This window comes from Mustela lutreola, chromosome 9 (genome assembly GCF_030435805.1).
Source record: "Mustela lutreola isolate mMusLut2 chromosome 9, mMusLut2.pri, whole genome shotgun sequence".
Taxonomy (NCBI): domain Eukaryota; kingdom Metazoa; phylum Chordata; class Mammalia; order Carnivora; family Mustelidae; genus Mustela; species Mustela lutreola.
The window spans coordinates 65,470,275-65,492,803 of NC_081298.1; the positions used below are offsets into that span (position 1 = coordinate 65,470,275).

At 38.2% G+C, this 22,529-nt stretch overlaps 1 protein-coding gene across 11 annotated transcripts in view; it reads left to right on the forward strand.

Annotated features, from left to right (window-relative positions):
- REV1 (REV1 DNA directed polymerase) overlaps positions 1-22,529 on the forward strand; it is a 97,357-nt gene that overhangs the window by 60,070 nt on the left and 14,758 nt on the right. For 8 of the 11 annotated variants that reach the window (XR_009344797.1, XM_059134528.1, XM_059134534.1 and 5 more), the window contains 5 exons: positions 492-608; positions 5,354-5,462; positions 11,053-11,181; positions 14,091-14,245; positions 16,611-16,730. Coding sequence is in view for 10 of the 11 variants with exons in the window: in XM_059134528.1 (XP_058990511.1) it covers positions 492-608; positions 5,354-5,462; positions 11,053-11,181; positions 14,091-14,245; positions 16,611-16,730 (630 nt within the window). In the remaining variant the exon portion in view is untranslated. Of the gene's footprint in view, positions 1-491; positions 609-3,132; positions 3,282-5,353; positions 5,463-10,421; positions 10,546-11,052; positions 11,182-14,090; positions 14,246-16,610; positions 16,731-22,529 lie in introns of those variants that run through there. The other 3 variants (XM_059134529.1, XM_059134535.1, XM_059134537.1) reach the window with 3 other exon arrangements.

Sequence of the window (22,529 nt, forward strand, 5' to 3'; positions counted from 1 at the left end):
ACTGAGGGACTGTATTCTCACATTTGATTTTATAGTAGGTCAGATTGTAGTCCCTTTGCATATATATTTGTTTCTCTTGCTGTAAAATTGAAAGATTTAGAGGTTACCTTTTCTGATATGAGAAATATAAAACATCTAGATATAGGTTCCCCCCCCCCCCCAATTCAAATCTAGGATCAGAGTTGACTTGTTTTCTACTGCAAGAAACAAAAAACAAACAATGGGAAGCAAAGGGATAGCATTGCTTTTAAGTTGAATAAATGTATCAAAGTTGTCAAATGATTTAATTTAGGGGAGTGTTGAGAAACTTAGATGATCTTTGTATGGTAATTGATAACTTTAAAGATACTATCTCCTTTATGGATTAATGCATCAAGAAAGCTAAAGAAAAAATTGTATTTTTTAAATCTTGTGAAGAACTTTCCATGTTGTCAGTGTTGTTAACATTCCCGTACTTAGATTTAGAAATAATTCTTTTCTTTTCCTCACAGGAAAACCAGTGGCTGTTACAAGTAACAGAGGCACAGGAAGGGCACCTCTACGTCCTGGTGCTAACCCCCAGTTGGAGTGGCAGTATTACCAGAATAAAATCCTTAAAGGCAAAGCAGGTACAAATGAGCTCTCTTTGAAGTCACAGTGCTCCTGTTGAAGACTCTGGATTTTACTGCTGGTATTCTTGTTACAGAAATGAAAGAGTTGAAATAATTAGCTTTTTCATTCAAGGGTTTTAAAGGTGTCAGTGACATCTTACAACAAAATCTCTAATCTCTATGCAATACAAAGGCCTGGTTCATAGCCCTGCTTTGTTGAGTTAGATGATGATATTTTCCTGGGACAGAGTGAAGAATGTTTTATAAAGGTGTGATTGTTTTGCTTTGTATACGTTTAGACTGAGGATGAAAAAAAAATCCTGGACATCATTTTGTGGAAGCCTCTAGACCGGAGAGGTAATTACTAGTTGTTTGGTCACTGATCACAGTAGATACTAAAGTTCCTGTTGCTAAAGATTTATGTGAATCAGTGGAATAAAAAAACAATAGGACTTTATTTATTGGAATAAGAAGATAAATACCAGAAATCATTCCCTATGTCTTTGCTGAACCTGCTTTAACATTTTCTTGCCTTGCTGGCTTTTGAATTTTTGCTATTAATAAATAAAAATTGTAACTTAGACTATTCACATTATTACTAAGATTTTTACAACTCTTTTTTTCCCCCTCAATAAATTACCTGAGAAATATTTTTGTAGAAATTAAATTCTTTGTCACTGATTAGTTTTCTCATGGATGTCTGCAAAGCCAAAAAAATTTTTAAATTAGTTTTCCAGAAAAATATTAATTAGAAAGTAGTCAGAAATTAGATATACAGTGGAATGGACAGCAAGCAGTTAAATTTCATCCCAATTATTTCAGGTTCCTAGTTTTCAGTTATGAAAACTTGGGATTATTTTAGAAATGATCTCATTGAAGTTAAGGCAAAAGGAAAGCCACTGGACATTTCTCAGAACCTTTTTTTGGGATTACAGTCTCTTTGTGATTATCTGTTTATATGGTATGAGTACAGAACATTAATGATAGATATGTCTTTATGCTTCATGTGTATCTGTTTTCCAGATTTCCTAAAGCCTTTCTTGGGTTCTAAGTCTTTTATTAAGATTTTTTAAGATTCGAGTATTTTCTGTGTCTTGAGTAGGTCTTGGGGTAGTCAGTATTGAGCTCGTTAACATTCAGGTGTATTGTGGTATGTGACAGTATGGGTGGTTTCTGAACTATTGGTTGTATGGTTTTGTTGTAGGTTGGTTTTTCTTTTTTGTATTTTCTGTGTGAGATTAAAAAGTTGAGACCTTAAGTTCTGGAAAATAAGTAAGTAGCTTAAGGAAATGCATAATACTTGTTAACTATTGGGCACTCTGTAAAAAACTCTCTGAAGGAATGTTAAAAGAAGGAAAAATACCTTGGACATAGCATTTGGTAACATCAGTCAGTTACCCAGCACTCAGTTCCTCCAGCAGGTAGAATCTTGCATTTGCCACACACGTCTGTAGTTTCGGCAGTCTCCGTCAAGAAGTTTGGCTTTGGTAAGCGCACATGCCTTACAAGTAGCAGAGATCAAGTCCTCTTACATCTTTCCTTCCTTCATAGGTGATCTGACCATAGGCAATTTATTAATAGAATACGGTTATTGGTTACTTAGTTATCTTCATCAGTTTAGCCACTGAATTTTCATAACATTGTAATGACCTTTTATAATTCACATCTCCTCCACCTCTAAATGTGGGTGGTAAGTTAGAAGATAAATATTAGGAAAAATACTGAAAATTCACTTGCCATTGAAAACTGTCAAAAAGAAATGTTTCTGTCACTAGAAAAGGTGAATATGATAACTTTGCATTTTATATTCTTTTTTTTAACTCGGTATCATTCACTTTTATTTCCTAAGCCTTTGACCCATTAGGAGCTTACCAAAATATTTATAACATAAAATGACCAGGTTGTCCTTTATTATAAAGTTTGGTTGCCACTAACCTTGTACTTAGAACTTGTTTTTTCAAAGACTTTGTTCTTCTTTCCTTATTATTTCCTGATCTTTCTTTCTCTGGGTACTTATCAGTCAGACACCAAATTTTAAAATATCGAGGATCAATTTAGGAATTAAACCTTTGGCTTCTGCACACTGGCTTTTAAAAAAATTCAGTTCTGATGTTTTGGCTTGTATGTCTGGGCAAAGTATTAGAACAGATAGCATCTTCAGCCCTTTATAGGTAGAAACTTTAGTTTCTTATTCGTCATATTCAAAAACTCTTTGTCTAAACGGACCAGCGTAACCAGGGCTCTCCATCCATGACTTCCTTTGGAAGCTGCTTCCTGAGCCATACTCACAGTGACACTTCTCATTGATAGCCCCATTATTTGGAATCCATTTATACTCAAGATTTTGTGGTTGGGGCCTTTACCTCTTCCTGGATTCCAGGATGCAGATGTTTTCTTATCCCTTCGACAACTTCAGTGTTCGTTCTAAAGAACAACAGTTTTTAAAATCATGTTAGTTATAGATTTATTCTCAGCGATTTCTTTTTCACAGACTTGGGTCCTGGCTTCTGATTTCTCCAACCGTTCCTCCACATTCTTCATGTGCCCGTCTAGTTTGTCAAGTTTTGATGAGCAGTTCTCTACTTTGCCCTCCAGTGAGGACAGTGTGTCCCTGAATTTCCCTGAGTCTCCCTTGAAGCAACTCACTGCGCTCGTGGAGGGATCCACGCACTCTGCTGCACTGTGGAAAAGGTCAGCCAGCCCAGTGAAGAGAAAACATGAAGTGGTGCTTCTCAGGCAGGGCGTTGGGAGCCCAGGGACCACAGACTGTTCTCACCTCAAGCATGATTTTTTTCTGTAATTTTCAAGACAAGTATCGTAGATTATTTGACTGGACTTTCAAATATAAGTCCCCTAGCTCCCCAACTTTTAAGGCCCAAGGTCATGGTTATACCTGTGAAAGGCAGCTGGTTGTGGCTCTTCAAGCTTCAACTCTTTTTGTTGTTGTTTGGGTTAGTAGCAACCTCTCTTGAACTGTGATACTGACAATCCTGAAAGTCTTGCAGATCTTCAGCTTAGAATAATGGGCTAGGAAAGCAGATATTTAGCCTTCTAAGATGTTTCAGGGAAACAGGGAAGTCTGCTCTGCATTCTGTTTTTATTTGTCATGGTATAGCATATGTTTATCATAATATATCTGGAACCATGGCTCAGATTATATACTGTGCTGTTTTAATTTTTGAGGCAAGTGGGATTTGAGTGCATTAAGATATCCTTACAGTTTGGTTTGCATTTATGCTTTGTGTGTATGGGTGCCGGAATCCAAAAATACTTATGTGAGTTGCAGAATTGGGTAAAAGACATTGACAATTTCTGGAGTCAAACCAGGAAGGGCTATTTTAGCCCACAAAGCTAGACACTTTGCCATGTGTTTCTGGTGGTACTTTAACTTGGCTGATTTCTCATGGAATGTTATGTCTCTGAAATAAGCAGAAAAGAAGTACTTGGTTTGTTGCTTATATGTTGTCCTAATGTACTCAAAATAGGTTTGTCTAGAATTAATTGAAATGGTTTATCTTGCCTTATTTTACTAACTAATGGCATTTTTTGTTCATAGTATTAGAAGTATGAGTGAGATTGTGTTTTAAGAATATATGTTTTTAGAGTATATTCTTGGAACGTAGTAATATCTCAAGAGATCAGGAACTGAAGTTGTGTTATAATCTTTCTCAATTGCTGGTGAAGTTAGAGATGGTAATAAAAGTAAAGTGGCATGTAGTTAGCGCTCTCTAGATACATGCTTTTATAATCTTGTGTGAAGCTATATATTTAGCTTGGATACTAAGAAATACTAGTGAGTGGTACTACTTAGGCTTGAGTCGTTTTCTGTAGAGCAGTTGGTATTCTGATCACACTTGAATGTTTTTAATTCAACATGTGTTCTTAAACCATTAAGTAGAATTTACTGTGAGGGGGGGCGTATTATGAAGCTCTTTTACCTGATGTGTGTTCAAAAGAAAATTCTTTAATTTAGGATGAGTCCTCTTGATGATATGTGACCTACTGAATTGTTTGATCGAATGACTTGTAGGAAGTTGGCGTTTGTTGTTTGTGGTATTAAATAGGTTTCAGTTTTGCAGATACTTTATTTAGGAAACAGCAAAGAACATTCAGAGAAATGTGTATTTTCCATTAACTGTTTCCCATTTCAGGGAGCTGTATAATCCTTTCGAGAATATAGGAGGGAATTCATCATCCTGATAACTTTTCATCTTTTTTCATCTCAAGAGACTGTTAAAGGGATAGTTTATATATATCTTTTGATACATTTTGTAAAAAACAACAACAACAGACCAAACATTTACTAATATGCAACACTTTGAATTTATTGTGTTTTTGTCTGACTGCTGGTGAAGTTTACAATGGAAGTAACCCATGTTAGAGCTATAGGTTTTATTTTATTTATTTATTTTTAAAAGATTTTATTTATTTTTTTGACACAGAGAGAGATCACAAGTAGGCCTAGAGAGGCAGGCAGAGAGAAAGGGAGAAGCAGGCTCCCTGCTGAGCAGAGAGCCAGACGTGGGGCTTGATCCCAGCACCCTGAGATCATGACTTGAGCTGAAGGCAGAGACTTAACCCACTGAGCCACCCAGGTGCCCCTAGGTTTTCTATTATTGAGTAAGACCAGTACCAATGGATGTAACTATATTTGGAATTTGTTAAGCATTTGTATATGGAAGGAATGGAAAATACAATTCTTGAATGAAAGTGAAGAAAAACAAGTTTTTAATGTATAATCATTAAATTTTATATTTTTAAAGCAGAAATACCAAATTCATCGTTGTGGGAGAACCAAGATTCTGCACAAGCAAATGGGATTGATTCTGTTTTATCAAAGGCTGAAATTGCCTCTTGTAGTTATGAAGCCAGGTATGTGGAAATTAAATGTGTTGTAATCCTAATAAATAGTTACTTAATCATTTTTACAGACTCTTTTGAAGTGGATTCATATGTGCCAGTCAGGCCTGTGTTACACACGTTTTATGGGAAGAAATATTTCAGGGCTTCATCCCTTCAGTTCTTTTTTCCTTTCACAAATGCTAGATGACTTTAAGTAAATACTGTAGTTTCCTGAGGAATCAGTACATCCAACAGTGGAAATCAAAAGAAATTGGACATTGTCGTTTGTCTTTTTTAAAGATTTTATTTACTTTTTTGAGAGAGAGAGACACAGACAGAGCACAGGCAGGAGGAGGGGCAGGGAAGAGAGGGAGATGCAGACTCGCCACTGAGCAGGGAGCCTGAGGTGGGGCCTGGTCCCAGAACTTCGGGATCATGACCTGAGCAGAAGACAGATGCTTAACAGAGCCACCCAGAAGCCCTGTGGACATTGTCTTTTTAAAACCATTATCTTTTTGAAGTAGGAGATTAAAATTAGATATTTTAAAAAGTTTTTTAAAGAATTTGTTTATTCATTTAAGAGAGTGTGGATGAGGAGAGGGGCAGAGCAGGAGGGAGAAGAAGGGAAAGAATCCCAAGCAGACTCCCATGCTGAGTGCAGAGCCCAGCATGGGGCTCGATCCCATCACCCTGAGATCATGACATGAGCCAAAATCAAGAGTTGAACACTCAAGTCAACCACCAGGGTGCCCCCAAAGAATTAGATTTTTTTTTTTTTGACAGACAGAGATCACAAGTAGGCAGAAAGGCAGGCAGAGAGAGAGAAAGGGAAGCAGGCTCCCTGCTGAGGAGAGAGCCCGACATGGGACTCAATCCCAGGACCCGGAGATCATGACCTGAGCCGAAGGCAGCAGCTTAACCCACTGAGCCACCCAGGCGCCCCTAGATATTGTTTTAATGGAAGAGGGCCTTAACGTTCTTCTGTCTAATCATTCTTTCTTATAGCTAAGAAAAATCCCTTGTAATTTAAAACTCCTCTAACACTTAGAATTTTCTTCACAGTAATGTTAAAACTTGATCACCTAGGGATGCCTGGGTGGCTCAGTTGGTTGGGCTGCTTCTCTTGCTGCCTCTGCCTGCCTCTCTGCCTGCTTGTGTGTACTCTCTCTATCTCTGGCAAATAAATAAAATCTTAAAAAAAAAAAACCACCAAAAAAAATTGATCACCTATTAAATTACAAGTAAATAATTCTGTATTGGTATATCCAATAATCTCCTTACTTAAAATTATAGAGTGTTGTCAACTCATTAGTACCAACTTTGTTTGTAGATCTATATCTTACCATAAGCTTAACTCTCAGTACAATGGGCTGTTTCAGTACAAGAAGAAACAGACATATGTATGTGTTCTTCATACTTAAAGAATCATTTAAAAATAATCAATTCTAATAGTTGTAAAACTAGAGGGAGTAGTAATGAGTTGATTATTTTTTTTAAAAAGATTATTTATTTATTTATTTATTTGTCAGAGAGAGAGAAAGTGAGCACAAGCAGGTAGAGTAGCAAACAGAGTGGGAGGGAGAAGCATGCTCCTCGCTGAGCAGGGAGACCGATGTGGGGCTCAATCCCAGGATCCTGGGATCATGACCTGAACTGAAGGCAGCTGCTTCACTAACTGAGCCACTCAGGTGTTCCTGAATTAATTAATTTAAAAGAACAATCTTTATGGTTTTTCTTTCCTGATAACTGAGCCACTCAGGTGTTCCTGAATTAATTAATTTAAAAGAACAATCTTTATGGTTTTTCTTTCCTGATAACTGAATGGATGTTTTTATCTTTATAACATATTGTTGGCAAGTGTTAAAGTATTTAATAATAAACAGAGTCCTCTACCAGTTTTATATTTCAGTCTTTTCTATTTATGGCTTTGTCTTTCATACTTTTCTTATTGAGATATAATTGACATATAACATTAGTTTCAGGTGTACAGCATAATGATTTGATATATGTAATATCTTTCAGTCCTGATTAAAAGTTCAAGGAAGTTCAAGGGATTGTTCAAGGAAGTCTAATAGGAACAAAAAATATTTCAGATCATCTAACTGAAATAGTTTTTAAAATATTGCCAGTTATTTTATTAAAAAGATACTTAAGAAAACTTTATAATCAGACATTTATAATTATAAAATATTTAAATTACTTTCCATTTATGACATGTGGAACTTTTACTCCTAGACTGACTTTGTCTTTCTTATTGACAAAATTACGTTTTAACCTTTTTCATTACTTGTTGGTAATGTAGCCCAAGAATTGAAAACTTTAATAAAAATGATAAGACAAATACCAGATGCATTCTGGATTTTTTCTTTTTATTAGCCCAGGCAGTTCAGAGCTGATTTTGTGTTGAGCTCAGTAAGGCTAGTCTTTTTTTCCCCACTGAATTACTGTGTGACAATGTGTGCATCTGGTGGCTGGACAGTTGGGTTCACATCTGGAGGGTGTGGGGAAGCTTGGGAATGTTCTATCAGTGTTTGAGTTCTGCTCGACTGGTGGTGAAGTGAAAGCCCCACCCTCTGTACTGCCTGAAGGATGTCCCTTCTAGTTTGGCACCCCCAAGCTGAGTGCTGGCCAGCAAGTAGGGTTGGGTGGGAGGGATAAGAAGTCCGCTTCAGGGGTGAAAGTATTTTCCTGTTCCTGAGGGCTTTGGACTCAAGTAGCCACAATTGTGTCTAGGTGCTAGGCACTTCTGGTGTTTGGATGTTGTGGTCGTGTTGCATCAGAGATAGATAGTGTTGTCAAGCTGAATGTACTACAGAATAATTGGGGTGACAATATATGGGCCAAAAGCAAAATGCTTAGTTGGTGATTGTTTTAAGGACATACATAAAGTGATGAGAAAAGGAATTAGAGTGAAAGTTAGGAGGGAAAAAAGCCCACACAACCCACAGCAGTGGGGTTTCGTTTCTTTTCTTTCTTTTTTTTTTTTTTTTTTTAAGATTTTTATTTATTTATTTGACAGAGAGAAAACACAAGTAGATGGAGAGGCAGGCAGAGAGAGAGAAAGAGGGAAGCAGGCTCCCTGCTGAGCAGAGAGCCCAATGCGGGACTCGATCCCAGGACCCTGAGATCATGACCTGAGCCAAAGGCAGCGGCTTAACCCACTGAGCCACCCAGGCACCCTGGGATTTCGTTTCTTAATTATGATTTTCATTTTGTAGAAAGCAGTTGATAATAAAAGTCTCTAGAAAACAGTTCTTAGATACCCTTTTCTTGTGGCTGTCCTATAATTATATTTTCCTTAGGTGAGAAGATTTTTTAAAAATATGTATATCCACAGTTTCATCAGAGAAATGTTTCTGGGGCTGGAGTGGGGACTAGATTGTGGGGATGATCATCCCAGGTTTATGCATTCATGAGTTTCCAATAGACACAGACCGATCATGGGTCTGCAAAGGATGGTGGGTGCCCACGAGATGGTAGAACTCATGGAGAGGTAGGATGTATATACAAAGGCTAGAATATGCATGACTGTTAGTCGTTTTGCTCATCAGAAAGAGCAAGCTTCATACAGAACGAGAAGGTAGATAGGCAGATGAATACGTAGTGATATACAAATATCTTTGAATCACATATTTTTTAAGATCAAATAATTTTTAAATGATTTTCTAAGGATGCTTTACTATATTTATTGATACGGATACCTGTTAACACACTGAACGGACAGTGACCTACATGTGCAGTGTAAGCCTGAGAATAATTGCTTTCTGTAGCACACGCTGATGGAGTATTGGTGGTTTATCCTGCGTGGGACCTAGTTGAAAGAAGTAGATAAGTCACCGTAGCAAAAAGTCATTTCCGACTGTTGGATATTTGCCTTTACTCCTTTATTTTCTATGAAACAAATCCGGTTTCCCAACTCCAACTCCGAGTGTTTTGCTTCCCTTAGTTATAGGAAATCTCTTAGTTTTCCTTTTTGTTTATAATTTCCTTACCATGTCTGGTGGCTCCTAAGCATTTCTCTCCAAGCTGTATATGTGCACAAGTACATAAGTAGTTGTATTATGTTTTCCTAAGTAATATGCCCTTGAAAATTTTTGAATAATTGGAAAAAAATTATAGTAAATATAAATATAATGTTATTCATAACAATTATGTAACACATTTTTCAAAAAAGGAGTAATTACCTTTAATTTGTAAGCTTAGCTTTTGCATGCTGACCCTACATAGCAAGCATTATCGAAAATGTCTTAAATTGTATGTGATTTTATATAGACTTCAAAACCATTACATATATACCTCCCTGCCTTACAAAATAAAGTCCATTGATTATAATCTGTCTTGTGCTGGGTGAGTGCAGGGTCATCCTTGTGAACATCATGGGGTCTGTTTTGTTCACCATCTTTTGCCTGCCACCTAACAAAATGCCTGAGACATAAATTTTTGTTGAATGAATGAAAAAATATTCTTCACCATGCTGTTTGTTTGTCACTCGTCACTTCTTTCACTGTCACTTTTCCTTCCTGTTAGAATATTTCTCATCTACTGGGAGCTTTGCAGTCAGATAATTTATACTGTTTTCGTGTCCATAAAAAATGCATATGATTTTGCCTTTACCTCTGAATAACTTGGGGCATTCTTTTCCGTGGTGGCTCTCAGTAGTGGTCTGAGATGGGAAGGGTGTTAGAGACCTCTGAGTAATTAAAGCCTAGTAAATATTTATTGCATGAATGTATAGAATAACTATTTGTTGTATTTACATAGGAACATATAATCTGGTGAAGCAGTGCTTCTTATTTCACTTGTGCTTTTACTTTGAGGTATTTTTTTTTTTTTTTTTTTATTGATTCATTGCAAAGTCGTCAAATGGAATTTTACTAATTAAGTATAATTCCATGATTATAGTTTTTTGTTGAATGCTCCAAATATCAAAGGTAATGTGGGGCATTGATACACACAAAAGATTTAAAATTTACCATTTTCAATTAGGTCCCTCAAAGTTCTGGAACCCTGGCTCCTGCCCAGAGTGATGTGCTACCATATACAATGCTGTTGGCATCTCAACCACTGTGGAGCCACTTCAGGAGCATGGAATTGGTCAATTGGGAATTGGGTGGTAATAGGATGAGTACATTTTGTCTGTTTGTCACATAGCACTGTTTTGTGTAGTTCTTTAGTATATATTCTGTTTTTTTTGGGGGGGGACGAATCCTGGCCAAACTGTGCCATGTGTTAGGGGAAGAAAACCTCTTTTGACAGCACATTCCTGCTCTGAGGTGGTTGTGATCTCACCAGCATATGGTATGCTGGCATCTCTGCAAAGGGGCCAGAGCTCTGAGTCTTTGGAGAAAGCTTCATATACAGACAAGAGCCAAATCTGGTTTTTAATAACATTTTGGTACATCCACGTGTCATTTACACTAATCAGACCATTGTGCAATTTTCTTTTGGGAGGAAATCAAACTTACTAGTTTTCTTAATGCTTGTTGTTTATCCCTAATGAGAATTAAGTGAAAATTGTATATTGGTGGCATGGGGAACACACTGTCAATGTTTGATATTTGATTAAGCATTTGAAAATTAGTCCTAGTCTAACCTCCATTGTGTTTTATTCTTTCTCTAGACAAGTTGGCATCAGGAATGGAATGTTTTTTGGGCAAGCTAAACAACTTTGTCCCAGTCTTCAAGCTGTTCCATATGATTTTCATGCATATAAGGAAGTTGCACGAACAATGTATGAAACACTAGCAAGGTACAGCAAACACTGGTCACTTCCACGTCTCTTCTTCTTCTTTTATCTAATAGTGAAGAGGGTCTGGTGTTCTTTAGGGGTGTCCCGGCCACTTTTGCTGGATGCTTCTCTTTCAGGAGCCCTTTCCTCAGTCAGCCCAATAATCAGTAGTTCAGTCTTAAGGGACACGTTGGCCCTGCTCAGACTTTTCTAATGCTTCCTGATGTCAGTGGAAATTGATTCTCTGCCTGTAGAACTTCATGGCTCTCGTTTTCTTCCTCTGAAACCAGACTGACGAAGGATTGACATTTTTTAGCCTTGTCTTCTTTTATTACATTTGAATTATAGTTTTGTTTATAGAACTGATGGGTTAACAAGTAGAGACTCTAAAACCATTTATCTTCTAAAATTATTTAGGTGTGCCAAAAGTTAGTTTTTATAAAACTTAGTTTTTAGCAATAGTTTGTGGGTGGTTGATTAGTTGGCTTAAGAAAAGGAGATTAACTTTTATTTATAGTACAGGTATATTTAATATTCAAAGCTCAAAATTTAAAATAAGTCATGGCAGGCTGTGTATACGCTGTAGCAGAAGACAGAGTATTTTTTCTATAAAGAGCTAGATAAGGTCTTTGTTCCAGCTCTTCAACTCTGCTGTATAAAGTGAAAGCCACAGGGGCACTTGAGTGGCTCAGTGGGTTAAAGCCTCTGCCTTCAGCTTAGGTCATGATCCCAGGGTCCTGGGATCGAGCCCCGCATCCTCCTCTCTCTCTGCCTGCCTCTCTGGCTACTTTCGATCTATGTCTGTCAAATAAATAAATAAAATCTTTAAAGTGAAGACAGATACATTGGTGAATGGGTATGGTTGTGTGCCATTAAATATTTATTTACCTAGACAGGCATCTGGACAGTAGGCCAAGGTTCGTTGACCTTTGGAGTGTATTAATGTTCTAAGAGATACGTCTTGTACCTCTGTCTTCACCTCTTTCTCTCCCTTCTTATGCATGATTTTGAATATTTATAGAGTATCTATGAAGTACAAATAGTTGTTAATACAGCTGATCCTAACAAAGAGAAACGAGATGCACTCTCTACTTGAGCAGAAGAGAGAAAATACAAGGAATAGATGAAACTTATCTTGCATTAGTATTAGTATGTAGGTCTGAGTGCTGAATGATAAGTCATTTATAATCACAGCTGTCCTTAAGATCTCACCTATATGAATGTTGGTGGTACCAAGTGGGAAGTGTGCTTTTTAAATCCTGTTCCAGAGCTGAGTTCAAGAGAAGCATCCAGGTGAGGGCTGGGAGTGGATGATTGAGCTGGATATGGTCTCCCGTGTTCTGTGTTCCAAGCATCATGACATTCAGGCAGCTGCCTGAATCATCAGGAGGATTTGAGAGAGAGCCATGACACATACTAGTCCTGAAATCCTTTTAGTCTGTGGAGACACTGTCGGTGGCATGTGGCTATACTTGGGGGAAAAAATGGCACAGTGTTACTCTTTTTCCATCCTTTGGAAATCCTTGGTTTCATATTCTCCACACCTTGGACAGCTTTCACTGGGAAGTAGAATTCCTCCTGCCAGGTATACCCTTCTGCTCTTACAGATTTCACCCTTTATTTAAGTGTAAACAAAACACTCATTTCTTTCTTTCTTTCTTTTTTTTTTTTTTAAGATTTTATTTATTTACTTGAGAGGCAGAGATCACAAGTAGGCAGAGAGGCAGGCAGAGAGAGAGGTGGAAGCAGCAGGCTCCCTGCTGAGCAGAGAGCCAGATGTGGGGCTCGATCCCAGGACCTTGGGATCATGACCTGAGCCGAAGGCAGAGGCTTTAACCTATTGAGCCACCCAGGTGCCCCAAAACACTCATTTTCTTAAATGAATACAGATATTTATTTTTATTTATTTTTTATTTTTTATTTATTTTTAAATGAATCAGCCAATTATTCCGATCTGTAACCTGCAGCAAGATATAGGTGAGACAAGGCATAGTATATGTTACCATCTAGATTATTGAAGGTACGTTTTTGACCTTGAGGCATTTCTGGTTGCCTTCCATTTGTGTTTTGCATATTTTTTTTTTTTTTTTTTTTAAAGATTTTATTTATTTATTTGACAGACAGAGATCACAAGTAGGCAGAGAGGCAGGCAGAGAGAGGGAAGGGGGAAGCAGGCTCCCCGCTGAGCAGAGAGCCCCATGCGGGGCTCGATCCCAGGACCCTGAGATCATGACCTGAGCCGAAGGCAGAGGCTTTAACCCACTGAGCCACCCAGGCGCCCCTGTGTTTTGCATATTTAATTAGCTTTGGAGCCATAGGACAGCTGTGTTCTTCCTTTTCCTCTTCAGCTAATTAAAACAAGTCCTTTGTGTCAGTAGATCGTGGTCAAAACCCACAGTATTCCCACATTCAGGAAATGTAGTTGGTGTTCTTTCAGACAGGTATTTGGGGGTGATTGACCTTTATATCCTGTATTCTAGGCCTGCTACAGTAAAAGGTATTTAATCGCATTTTTATGTAGGAGATCATCAATTACTTATTTGACTTGATTTATGTGATTTTTCTATCTGTTCAGGATTCTGGTAAACCATGTTTGAACAGTTTTTAGATTAAATGTTCTGACAGTTCGAATTCGTCCACTACTTTTCAGCTATTCAGAGCTGTATCCTCAGCATAGGGAAACTGGTATATTTTTGGTAGTTAATATGGAAAAAGAAAATATCAGTTAATTAGTTCTATAGTTAAAAGTTAGGTGACTAATAATGGCACTTGGGCCACTTTAATTAAAATGCTAATACTTTTTAGCATTTTAAAAAGTCTTAAAAGAAAATGTGAAAAAAGATGCCAGAGGAAGACTGGACTTTGCCACATTTGTGTCTCCTCGAGGGCAAGCTGCTGGGTGATGCATTGCTTTTGCTTTGTGTTGACAGCTACACACATAACATTGAAGCTGTCAGTTGTGATGAAGCACTGGTAGACATCACAGAGATCCTTGCAGAGACCAGACTTACTCCTGATGAATTTGCAAATGCTGTCCGCATGGAAATCAAAGACCAGACGAAATGTGCGGCCTCTGTTGGAATTGGTTAGTATCCAGCTTATCTTGTACCCTTCCCTTTACTCAAAGCATTGCTTTATGATCATTGGATATCATTTAATCTTTAGGAGTGATTTTTTAGATTTGTTTTTTTACCATACTGCATAGACCTGACATCTAAGACCCTTCTTAGCATCGCTCAAATTCATGCAATACGTGAGGTAGACGTGTTAGAAAGGCAAGTAAATGGTTGATAATGTCTTTGGGATAAACAAGTTGGAATATTTCTAGTTTTTCAGAAGTGGGGAGAAGTGAATTCAGTATTTGTAAACATTCTTTTTAAGTGAGTCATAGCTTCCTTTAAAGCAGGGTGGTTGGGGCAGGAGGGATATGGAGTTAAGTGTTACTGTGAGTCTTGGTGTAATTTAGTTACTTGGGAAACGTTAGCTTCCTAGAATGCTTACCAGTCCTTCCTTCCCTCTCAGTTCCAGAAGTCACCTTTAATCAACCAGTGGCTCTTAGTAACGGTGTTATCTCTCCCCAGCTCTTGTCTGTTTCATCTTTAATCCTTGTGCTTTGTTTCCTCAGCCCCTCCCATCATTTGTCCTTGTTTCGTTGGCTCTTGCTGTTGTGTCCTCTGAGCATCTCTGATGCCTCAGCTTCCCTGAGTCACCTCCTCCTTTTGGAACACACCCTTAGTAGCTCTTGCCGGGATACCTCTTTTACTTGTGTTTGCTCCTGTACTCTGTATATCCCAGGCTTGGGAGATAGATATAACTTCCTCTTAGTTAGTCATTGTCATTTCCAACTACTCCTTCTCCATTTTCATTCAGAAATCCTCTTTCCCCTGAAGTTCCCCATCTCATTTGTACCCTTGGAATTGTACTTTATGGAGGGAGCTGAGTGACACAGAGCAGCCAGTGCCGTGGAAAGGTTTTTATTCCTTACACTTGCTGAGAAGAGGAGGAGGCATGCTCTACCACGTAGGGCCACATGGGGAAGCCCCCAGTTTTGGTCATGAGGCTGAAGCAGGAGTGAGGCCAGAACCTTTAGGGGTTTCTGTGGGAAAAGCTGGACAAATAAACAGCTTTGGATTCACTATTTTGGATAATCCTGTGGTCTCAGAGCTATAAATGGGGATCTCTTTGTACTAGTTGCCTGGTGTCCTGCCTGGATGATTTAAGGCAGGAAAATACTGTCTTTATTTGTGAGCTTGATGAGGAGATGGTTGGGGGTGGCTGGCTTGCATGTGAGAGGTGCGCTCCTAAGGGAGGTAATTGTGTTCTGTCCTTAAAAACCAGCTAGCCCTGGGAGGGCCATCTCCTTCCAGCCAGGAAGAGTTTTAAGATAGCAAAACATCATAACATACAGAAAATAAAAAACATGGTTAGTATATTCTTAGCATTCCTCCAGTTCTAGCTAGCCTACCTTTCTACTCCCCTGTGTTTGGCCTACAGATCTTTCTCAGTGTTCATTTAGGGCTTATTATCTGTATTCCAGTATCTGGCATGGTTCTAGTTCTTTCAAAAGTTCTTTTTAATTTACAGGTGTGACAATATGAGTGCATTCTTTTAAGTTCAGTCATTAATTAAAATGAAAATCCCATGTAATATTTCCACTCCTCAATCTTTTTTGCCTCTCCACAACACACCACTTTTATCATTTTGCTCTGACTTTGCAGAACGTTTTCTCTTCATGAATATCTACATATTTACCCTAGGAAAACACATAGCTGTTACAAAAGTCTTCTGTAAAACTGAGACATGTCCTTTTTATGTCTTCCATAAATTCTTCCTCTTACAGAGCCCTGACACCTTCTCTGTTCCCCCTCCCCCATTGTCTTGGCTCTGCTCTGCTTTGCTTTTCCACGTCCACACCCCACTTGGGACCTCGTTGTCCCTCTCTGTTTGTAAGACTTGCCTATCCTTGGTTTCCACTGCACATGTTCTGATTATATAGTGAGACTTCGGGTTCTTAAGGCTCCCTTTCCCCCCCATCCAGGAGCCTTTGGCTTTATTTCCCTGCTCAGCCTGGACACATTGGTTGGCAGGGTGATGGAATTTCTCATCGTTACCCCCAGTGCCTGCATCTCCGATCGTAAGGTTAGGGACTGCTTTCTCCCATCCTACCAGGATAGGAGATGTTGAAATGACACTCAGTTTGGAAGCAAAGGGAAGCCTCTATCCAGTATCCATGCAGGTTATATGTCCTGTTTAACAAAATTCTGCTAGTTTTGTACTCTGTTTGAGATGATCAGAATTGGGAATTATTTATTTTCATTGGTTTTGAAAGAAATTTGATAGGTAACTTGTCTATAGGTGTCTTTGTTAAGAATCTTAATTTAAAAATAACTGTGGTGAATCTTTCTTGAAAACTTTTTTTTCCTTTTTTTTTTTTTTTTTAACTTTTATAGGTTCTAATATTCTCCTTGCTAGAATGGCAACTCGAAAAGCAAAACCAGATGGCCAATACCATTTAAAACCAGAAGAAGTAGATGATTTTATCAGAGGTCAGCTAGTTAGTAATCTACCAGGTAAATACAGATCTTTGTTTTTTAACTTTGGTTGGTTGTAAATATCTATTAGTGCTTTTCATAATTTTACAATGTTACTCTCTGTTCCAAAACATGTGAATTTTTTTTTTTTTTATTCATGATTGAGTGCCATGAATAACAGAATTTGGAATTCCTCAGTGAGTAAACCCTCAGTTGACTAATCAGGACCTGAATGTTACCTTTTATTTCTATTTCTCACATATTTTACTTTAAATATTTCTCAAATGGCAAGATCAGGGAATTCCTAGCAGTCATTTTAAAAAGAATATGATGAAGTTGATTTTTGGTCTTTTAAATAAATCTTAACTGAAATTATATACTTCTAGGCTAAATAAAAAATTTTGAGAATCGATTCCTCTGTTTATAAAAATGTACTAATGGGCTCATGACAGGTTTCTCAGTTATAGTAAGCAAATAGCTGTATAAGTAGAAAATATATTAATCCTATTAGGAAGAATAAAACCTAAAGACAAAGTATTATGTTGTGTTAAATCAGAGGTAGAAGTAAAATGTCCATCTCTACCTTTCTCTGCTAAGAGCCAGGATGTTTATTTTATATTATTATGTGGTTACTGTGTGGCTAACCTAGCTTGTAAATATCTTTCCATAGAGAAATCATCAAATATAATTAATTATAACTGAAAAACAGTTGCCCTTTTGGGACCTTGAGGAGATGTAATTTTTTGTTGTTGTTGTTGTTGTTGAACAATTCATTTCACAATTAATAATTAAAGGATAGTTCCTTTCACATTTGTTAAATATTTAGATTTGCTATGGTAGATCTAAGAAATTTCTCTAAACCATGCAGTAATCCTTGATATTGTTTCAGATAATCCTATTTGTTAAAAAACACACTCTTCTTGTGGGGAAAAATCAAGACCGTACCTTTTCAGTGAAAGTATTTTTGATTCCTTTGCTTGTGAAAAACGGATTTACTGATATTTTTAGATGTATATTCTTAAATCTTATAAAAGTAAATCTGAAGTACCTTAGAAATTTGTTATAGGCTATCAAATAGTAAATGACCAAAATGCCATTTTATAGTAGGTTAGTTTTTTTTTTTTTTTTTTAATTTTTTAATTTTTTATAAACATATATTTTTATCCCCAGGAGTACAGGTCTGTGAATCACCAGGTTTACACACTTCACAGCACTCACCAAATCACATGCCCTCCCCAATGTCCATAATCCCAACCCCTTCTCCCAAACCCCCTCCCCCCGGCAACCCTCAGTTTGTTTTGTGAGATTAAGAGTCACTTATGGTTTGTCTCCCTCCCAATCCCATCTTGTTTCATTTATTCTTCTTCTACCCACTTAAGCCTCCATGTTGCATCACCACTTCCTCATATCAGGGAGATCATATGATAGTTGTCTTTCTCTGCTTGACTTATTTCGCTAAGCATGATATGCTCTAGTTCCATCCATGTTGTTGCAAATGGCAAGATTTCATTTCTTTTGATGGCTGCATAGTATTCCATTGTGTATATATACCACATCTTCTTGATCCATTCATCTGTTGATGGACATCTAGGTTCTTTCCATAGTTTGGCTATTGTGGACATGGCTGCTATAAACATTCGGGTGCATGTGCCCCTTTGGATCACTACATTTGTATCTTTAGGGTAAATACCCAATAGTGCAATTGCTGGGTCATAGGGCAGTTCTATTTTCAACATTTTGAGGAACCTCCATGCTGTTTTCCAGAGTGGCTGCACCAGCTTGCATTCCCACCAACAGTGTAGGAGGGTTCCCCTTTCTCCGCATCCTCGCCAGCATCTGTCATTTCCTGACTTGTTGATTTTAGCCATTCTGACTGGTGTGAGGTGATATCTCATTGTGGTTTTGATTTGTATTTCCTTGATGCCGAGTGATATGGAGCACTTTTTCATGTGTCTGTTCGCCATCTGGATGTCTTTGCAGAAATGTCTGTTCATGTCCTCTGCCCATTTCTTGATTGGATTATTTGTTCTTTGGGTGTTGAGTTTGCTAAGTTCTTTATAGATTCTGGACACTAGTCCTTTATCTGATATGTCGTTTGCAAATATCTTCTCCCATTCTGTCAGTTGTCTTTTGATTTTGTTAACTGTTTCCTTTGCTGTGCAAAAGCTTTTGATCTTGATGAAATCCCAGTAGTTCATTTTTTCCCTTGCTTCCCTTGCCTTTTGCGTTGTTCCTAGGAAGATGTTGCTGCAGCAGAGGTCGAAGAGGTTGCTGCCCGTGTTCTCCTCAAGGATTTTGATGGATTCCTTTCGTACATTGAGGTCCTTCATCCATTTTGAGTCTATTTTTGTGTGTGGTGTAAGGGAATGGTCCAATTTCATTTTTCTGCATGTGGCTGTCCAATTTTCCCAGCACCATTTATTGAAAAGGCTGTCTTTTTTCCATTGGACATTCTTTCCTGCTTTGTCGAAGATTAGTTGACCATAGATTTGAGGGTCTATTTCTGGGCTCTCTATTCTGTTCCATTGATCTATGTGTCTGTTTTTGTGCCAGTACCATGCTGTCTTGATGATGACAGCTTTGTAATAGAGCCTGAAGTCCGGAATTGTGATGCCACCAACGTTGGCTTTCTTTTTCAATATCCCTTTGGCTATTCGAGGTCTTTTCTGGTTCCATATAAATTTTAGCATTATTTGTTCCATTTCTTTGAAAAAGATGGATGGTACTTTGATAGGAATTGCATTAAATGTGTAGATTGCTTTAGGTAGCATAGACATTTTCACAATATTTATTCTTCCAATCCAGGAGCATGGAACATTTTTCCATTTCTTTGTGTCTTCCTCAATTTCTTTCATGAGTACTTTATAGTTTTCTGAGTATAGATTCTGTGTCTCTTTGGTTAGGTTTATTCCTAGGTATCTTATGGTTTTGGATGCAATTGTAAATGGGATCGACTCCTTAATATCTCTTTCTTCTGTCTTGCTGTTGGTGTAGAGAAATGCAACTGATTTCTGTGCATTGATTTTATATCCTGACACTTTACTGAATTCCTGTATAAGTTCTAGCAGTTTTGGAGTGGAGTCTTTTGGGTTTTCCACATATAGTATCATATCATCTGCGAAGAGTGATAATTTGACTTCTTCTTTGCCGATTTGGATGCCTTTAATTTCCTTTTGTTGTCTGATTGCTGAGGCTAGGACCTCTAGTACGATGTTGAATAGCAGTGGTGATAATGGACATCCCTGCCGTGTTCCTGACCTTAGCGGAAAAGCTTTCAGTTTTTCTCCATTGAGAATGATATTTGCGGTGGGTTTTTCATAGATGGCTTTGATGATATTGAGGTATGTGCCTATAGTAGGTTAGTTTTAAAGCTTCCTGATCCCCCAGTAAATAACTTAAAAGAATGTATTAATGTTAGAATTGTGAAATAGGACATTTTGATTATCAGTTTGAGATTAAATTGGAAGAATAATCTTCTAAACTCAAACTAGCAAATTAGTTTTAGACAGTAAAATTCAAAGTTTTTTTTTTTTTTTTTTTTTTTTTAAAGATTTTATTTATTTATTTGACAGACAGATCACGAGTAGGCAGAGAGGCAGGCAGAGAGAGAGAGAGGAGGAAGCAGGCTCCCTGCTGAGCAGAGAGCCCGATGCGGGACTCGATCCCAGGACCCTGAGATCATGACCTGAGCCGAAGGCAGCGGCTTAACCCACTGAGCCACCCAGGCGCCCAAAATTCAAAGTTTTAATAACACATCTTACTGCAAGCTTCTAAATACACTGGTACAGTGTATTTAAAGCTGCATGTGAACTATGTGTTTGGACTTCCTGTGCTAGCCATCTGCGTTAGCTTGCTCAGGCTGCCGTAATAAATGCCACCACTTATGTAACAGAAATTTATTTTCTCAAGATTCTAGGGGCTAGAAGTCAAAGATTGAGTTGTTAGGGTTGTTTTCTGAGGCCTCTCTCCTTGGTTTGTAGATTGGCCATCTTCTCCCTGTATTGTCACATGGTATTTTTTCTTTATGTGTCTCTGTCCTAACTTCTTCTAACAGGGACAGCAGTCATACCGGATTAAAGCCCATTTGTAGGGGCGCCTGGGTGGCTCAGTGGGTTAAGCCGCTGCCTTCAGCTCAGGTCATGATCTCGGGGTCCTGGGATCGAGTCTCGCATCGCGCTCTCTACTCAGCAGGGAGCCTGCTTCCCTCTCTCTCTCTGCCTGCCTCTCTGTCTACCTGTGATCTCTGTCTGTCAAATAAATAAATAAAATCTTTAAAAAAAAAAAAAAAAGAACCCATTTGTATACAATCTTATTATCCTAATTACTTCTTTCAAGGCCCTGTCTCTAATTACAGTCACATTCTGGGGTATCAGGTATTAGAATTTCAGCATACAAATTTTAAGGAGACACAGTTCAGTCTGTAACACCATCTTTGAACTGAATGACTTTGTTTGTTTATATACAGTGATGTATTTCCTGAACATTCCTGAACATTTCACTTTAGTTTGCTTGCTGGCTAGAGGGACTTTATTTCTTGAAGGGCAATTGTGAAGTTCTTGTCTTGGTTAAATTCTTAAGTATACCCTCCATTTCTTCAGGGATGTCTGAAATACAGTGGGAGGGCAGCAAGAGTGGCTCCCTCTGGCAAGCCACCTTCCCATGTGGCCTCCTCTCTTCTTCATACCCACAATTCTTCGTGATTTCCATAGGTCTTTTGAGTTTTATCAAATTCCCAAATTCTCAATCAGATCGATTGAGAACCTTTCACAGAGGCTTGCAGAATGTTGCTTTGCACTGTTGTTAGGCCTGTGTAGAAGATGGTGTTGCAATCCTCTTTTCCCAAAGTGTGCTCTACAGAATGCAGGCTGTTCTTTGCAGGGGGGGCTGGGGGGGGGGAGAAAAAAAAAAGTTTTCACATGCACGCAGGAACCATCCCTGGTGGAGGGTCTGCTTAGTAAAAGTTGAGAATTGTTACAATAAAGAAACCTATTTATCTTTGTTAAAAAGTAGTAATTTCCTACAGATATTTGAAGATGAATATTATATTAACATCTTGTGGGACATGCTTTGGGGAAATTTTGCTCTCTAACCAATAGCCAGAAGAAACTCAGGATGACACCTCACTTGTCCTCTACAAGCTCTGGCCCTCTGTGCCTGTAAGTATTTACTTGGCACACAGTGTGTCCAGCACGCTGTACACAGTTATCGTAGCTACACAAGAAGGAGAAAACACATTACTAAGTCAGTTTATGTTTTCAGGGACTCTGCAGAATAGTGATTATATGTTAGGCTAACAAATAATTACCTAATGAGATCTGTTTATTTAGTGAAAGAAAGGATCATCCCCATCGACTCTTTAACTGCAATAGCCTGTTTCTGTGAATTCTTTGAGATCTTTGCCAGGCCTTTCACCTCATGCTTGTGCCCCTACCGTGAGGACCTTCTGCACCTGGTTCAGCCCATGCTGGGTTTGGGCCCCCAGCCATTCTCAGAGAAACTCGACAACCGTGTAGGCGGACATAAAGATCTGAAGTGTTGTCATATGGGAACCGGGAGCTAAGTGAAGGCAGTAGCATTTCAAATTAAATGAATTACAAATAAAATGAAAATTCAGTTCCTCTTTTGTACTAGCCACATTTCTGTGCTCAACATCCTCATGTGAGAAGTGCCTGTTGGACTGTACAGCACAAGTAGAGAACGTTTTCATCATCACAGAGAGTTCTGCTGGACAGTGCTATTTTAATGGTGAAAACCTTTTTCTTTAAAACTTGATTCTCCTGTGTCTTTTATTGTACTTTCAAGTCTGGATGCCAGGGGAGGAGACATTACTGGCAATTT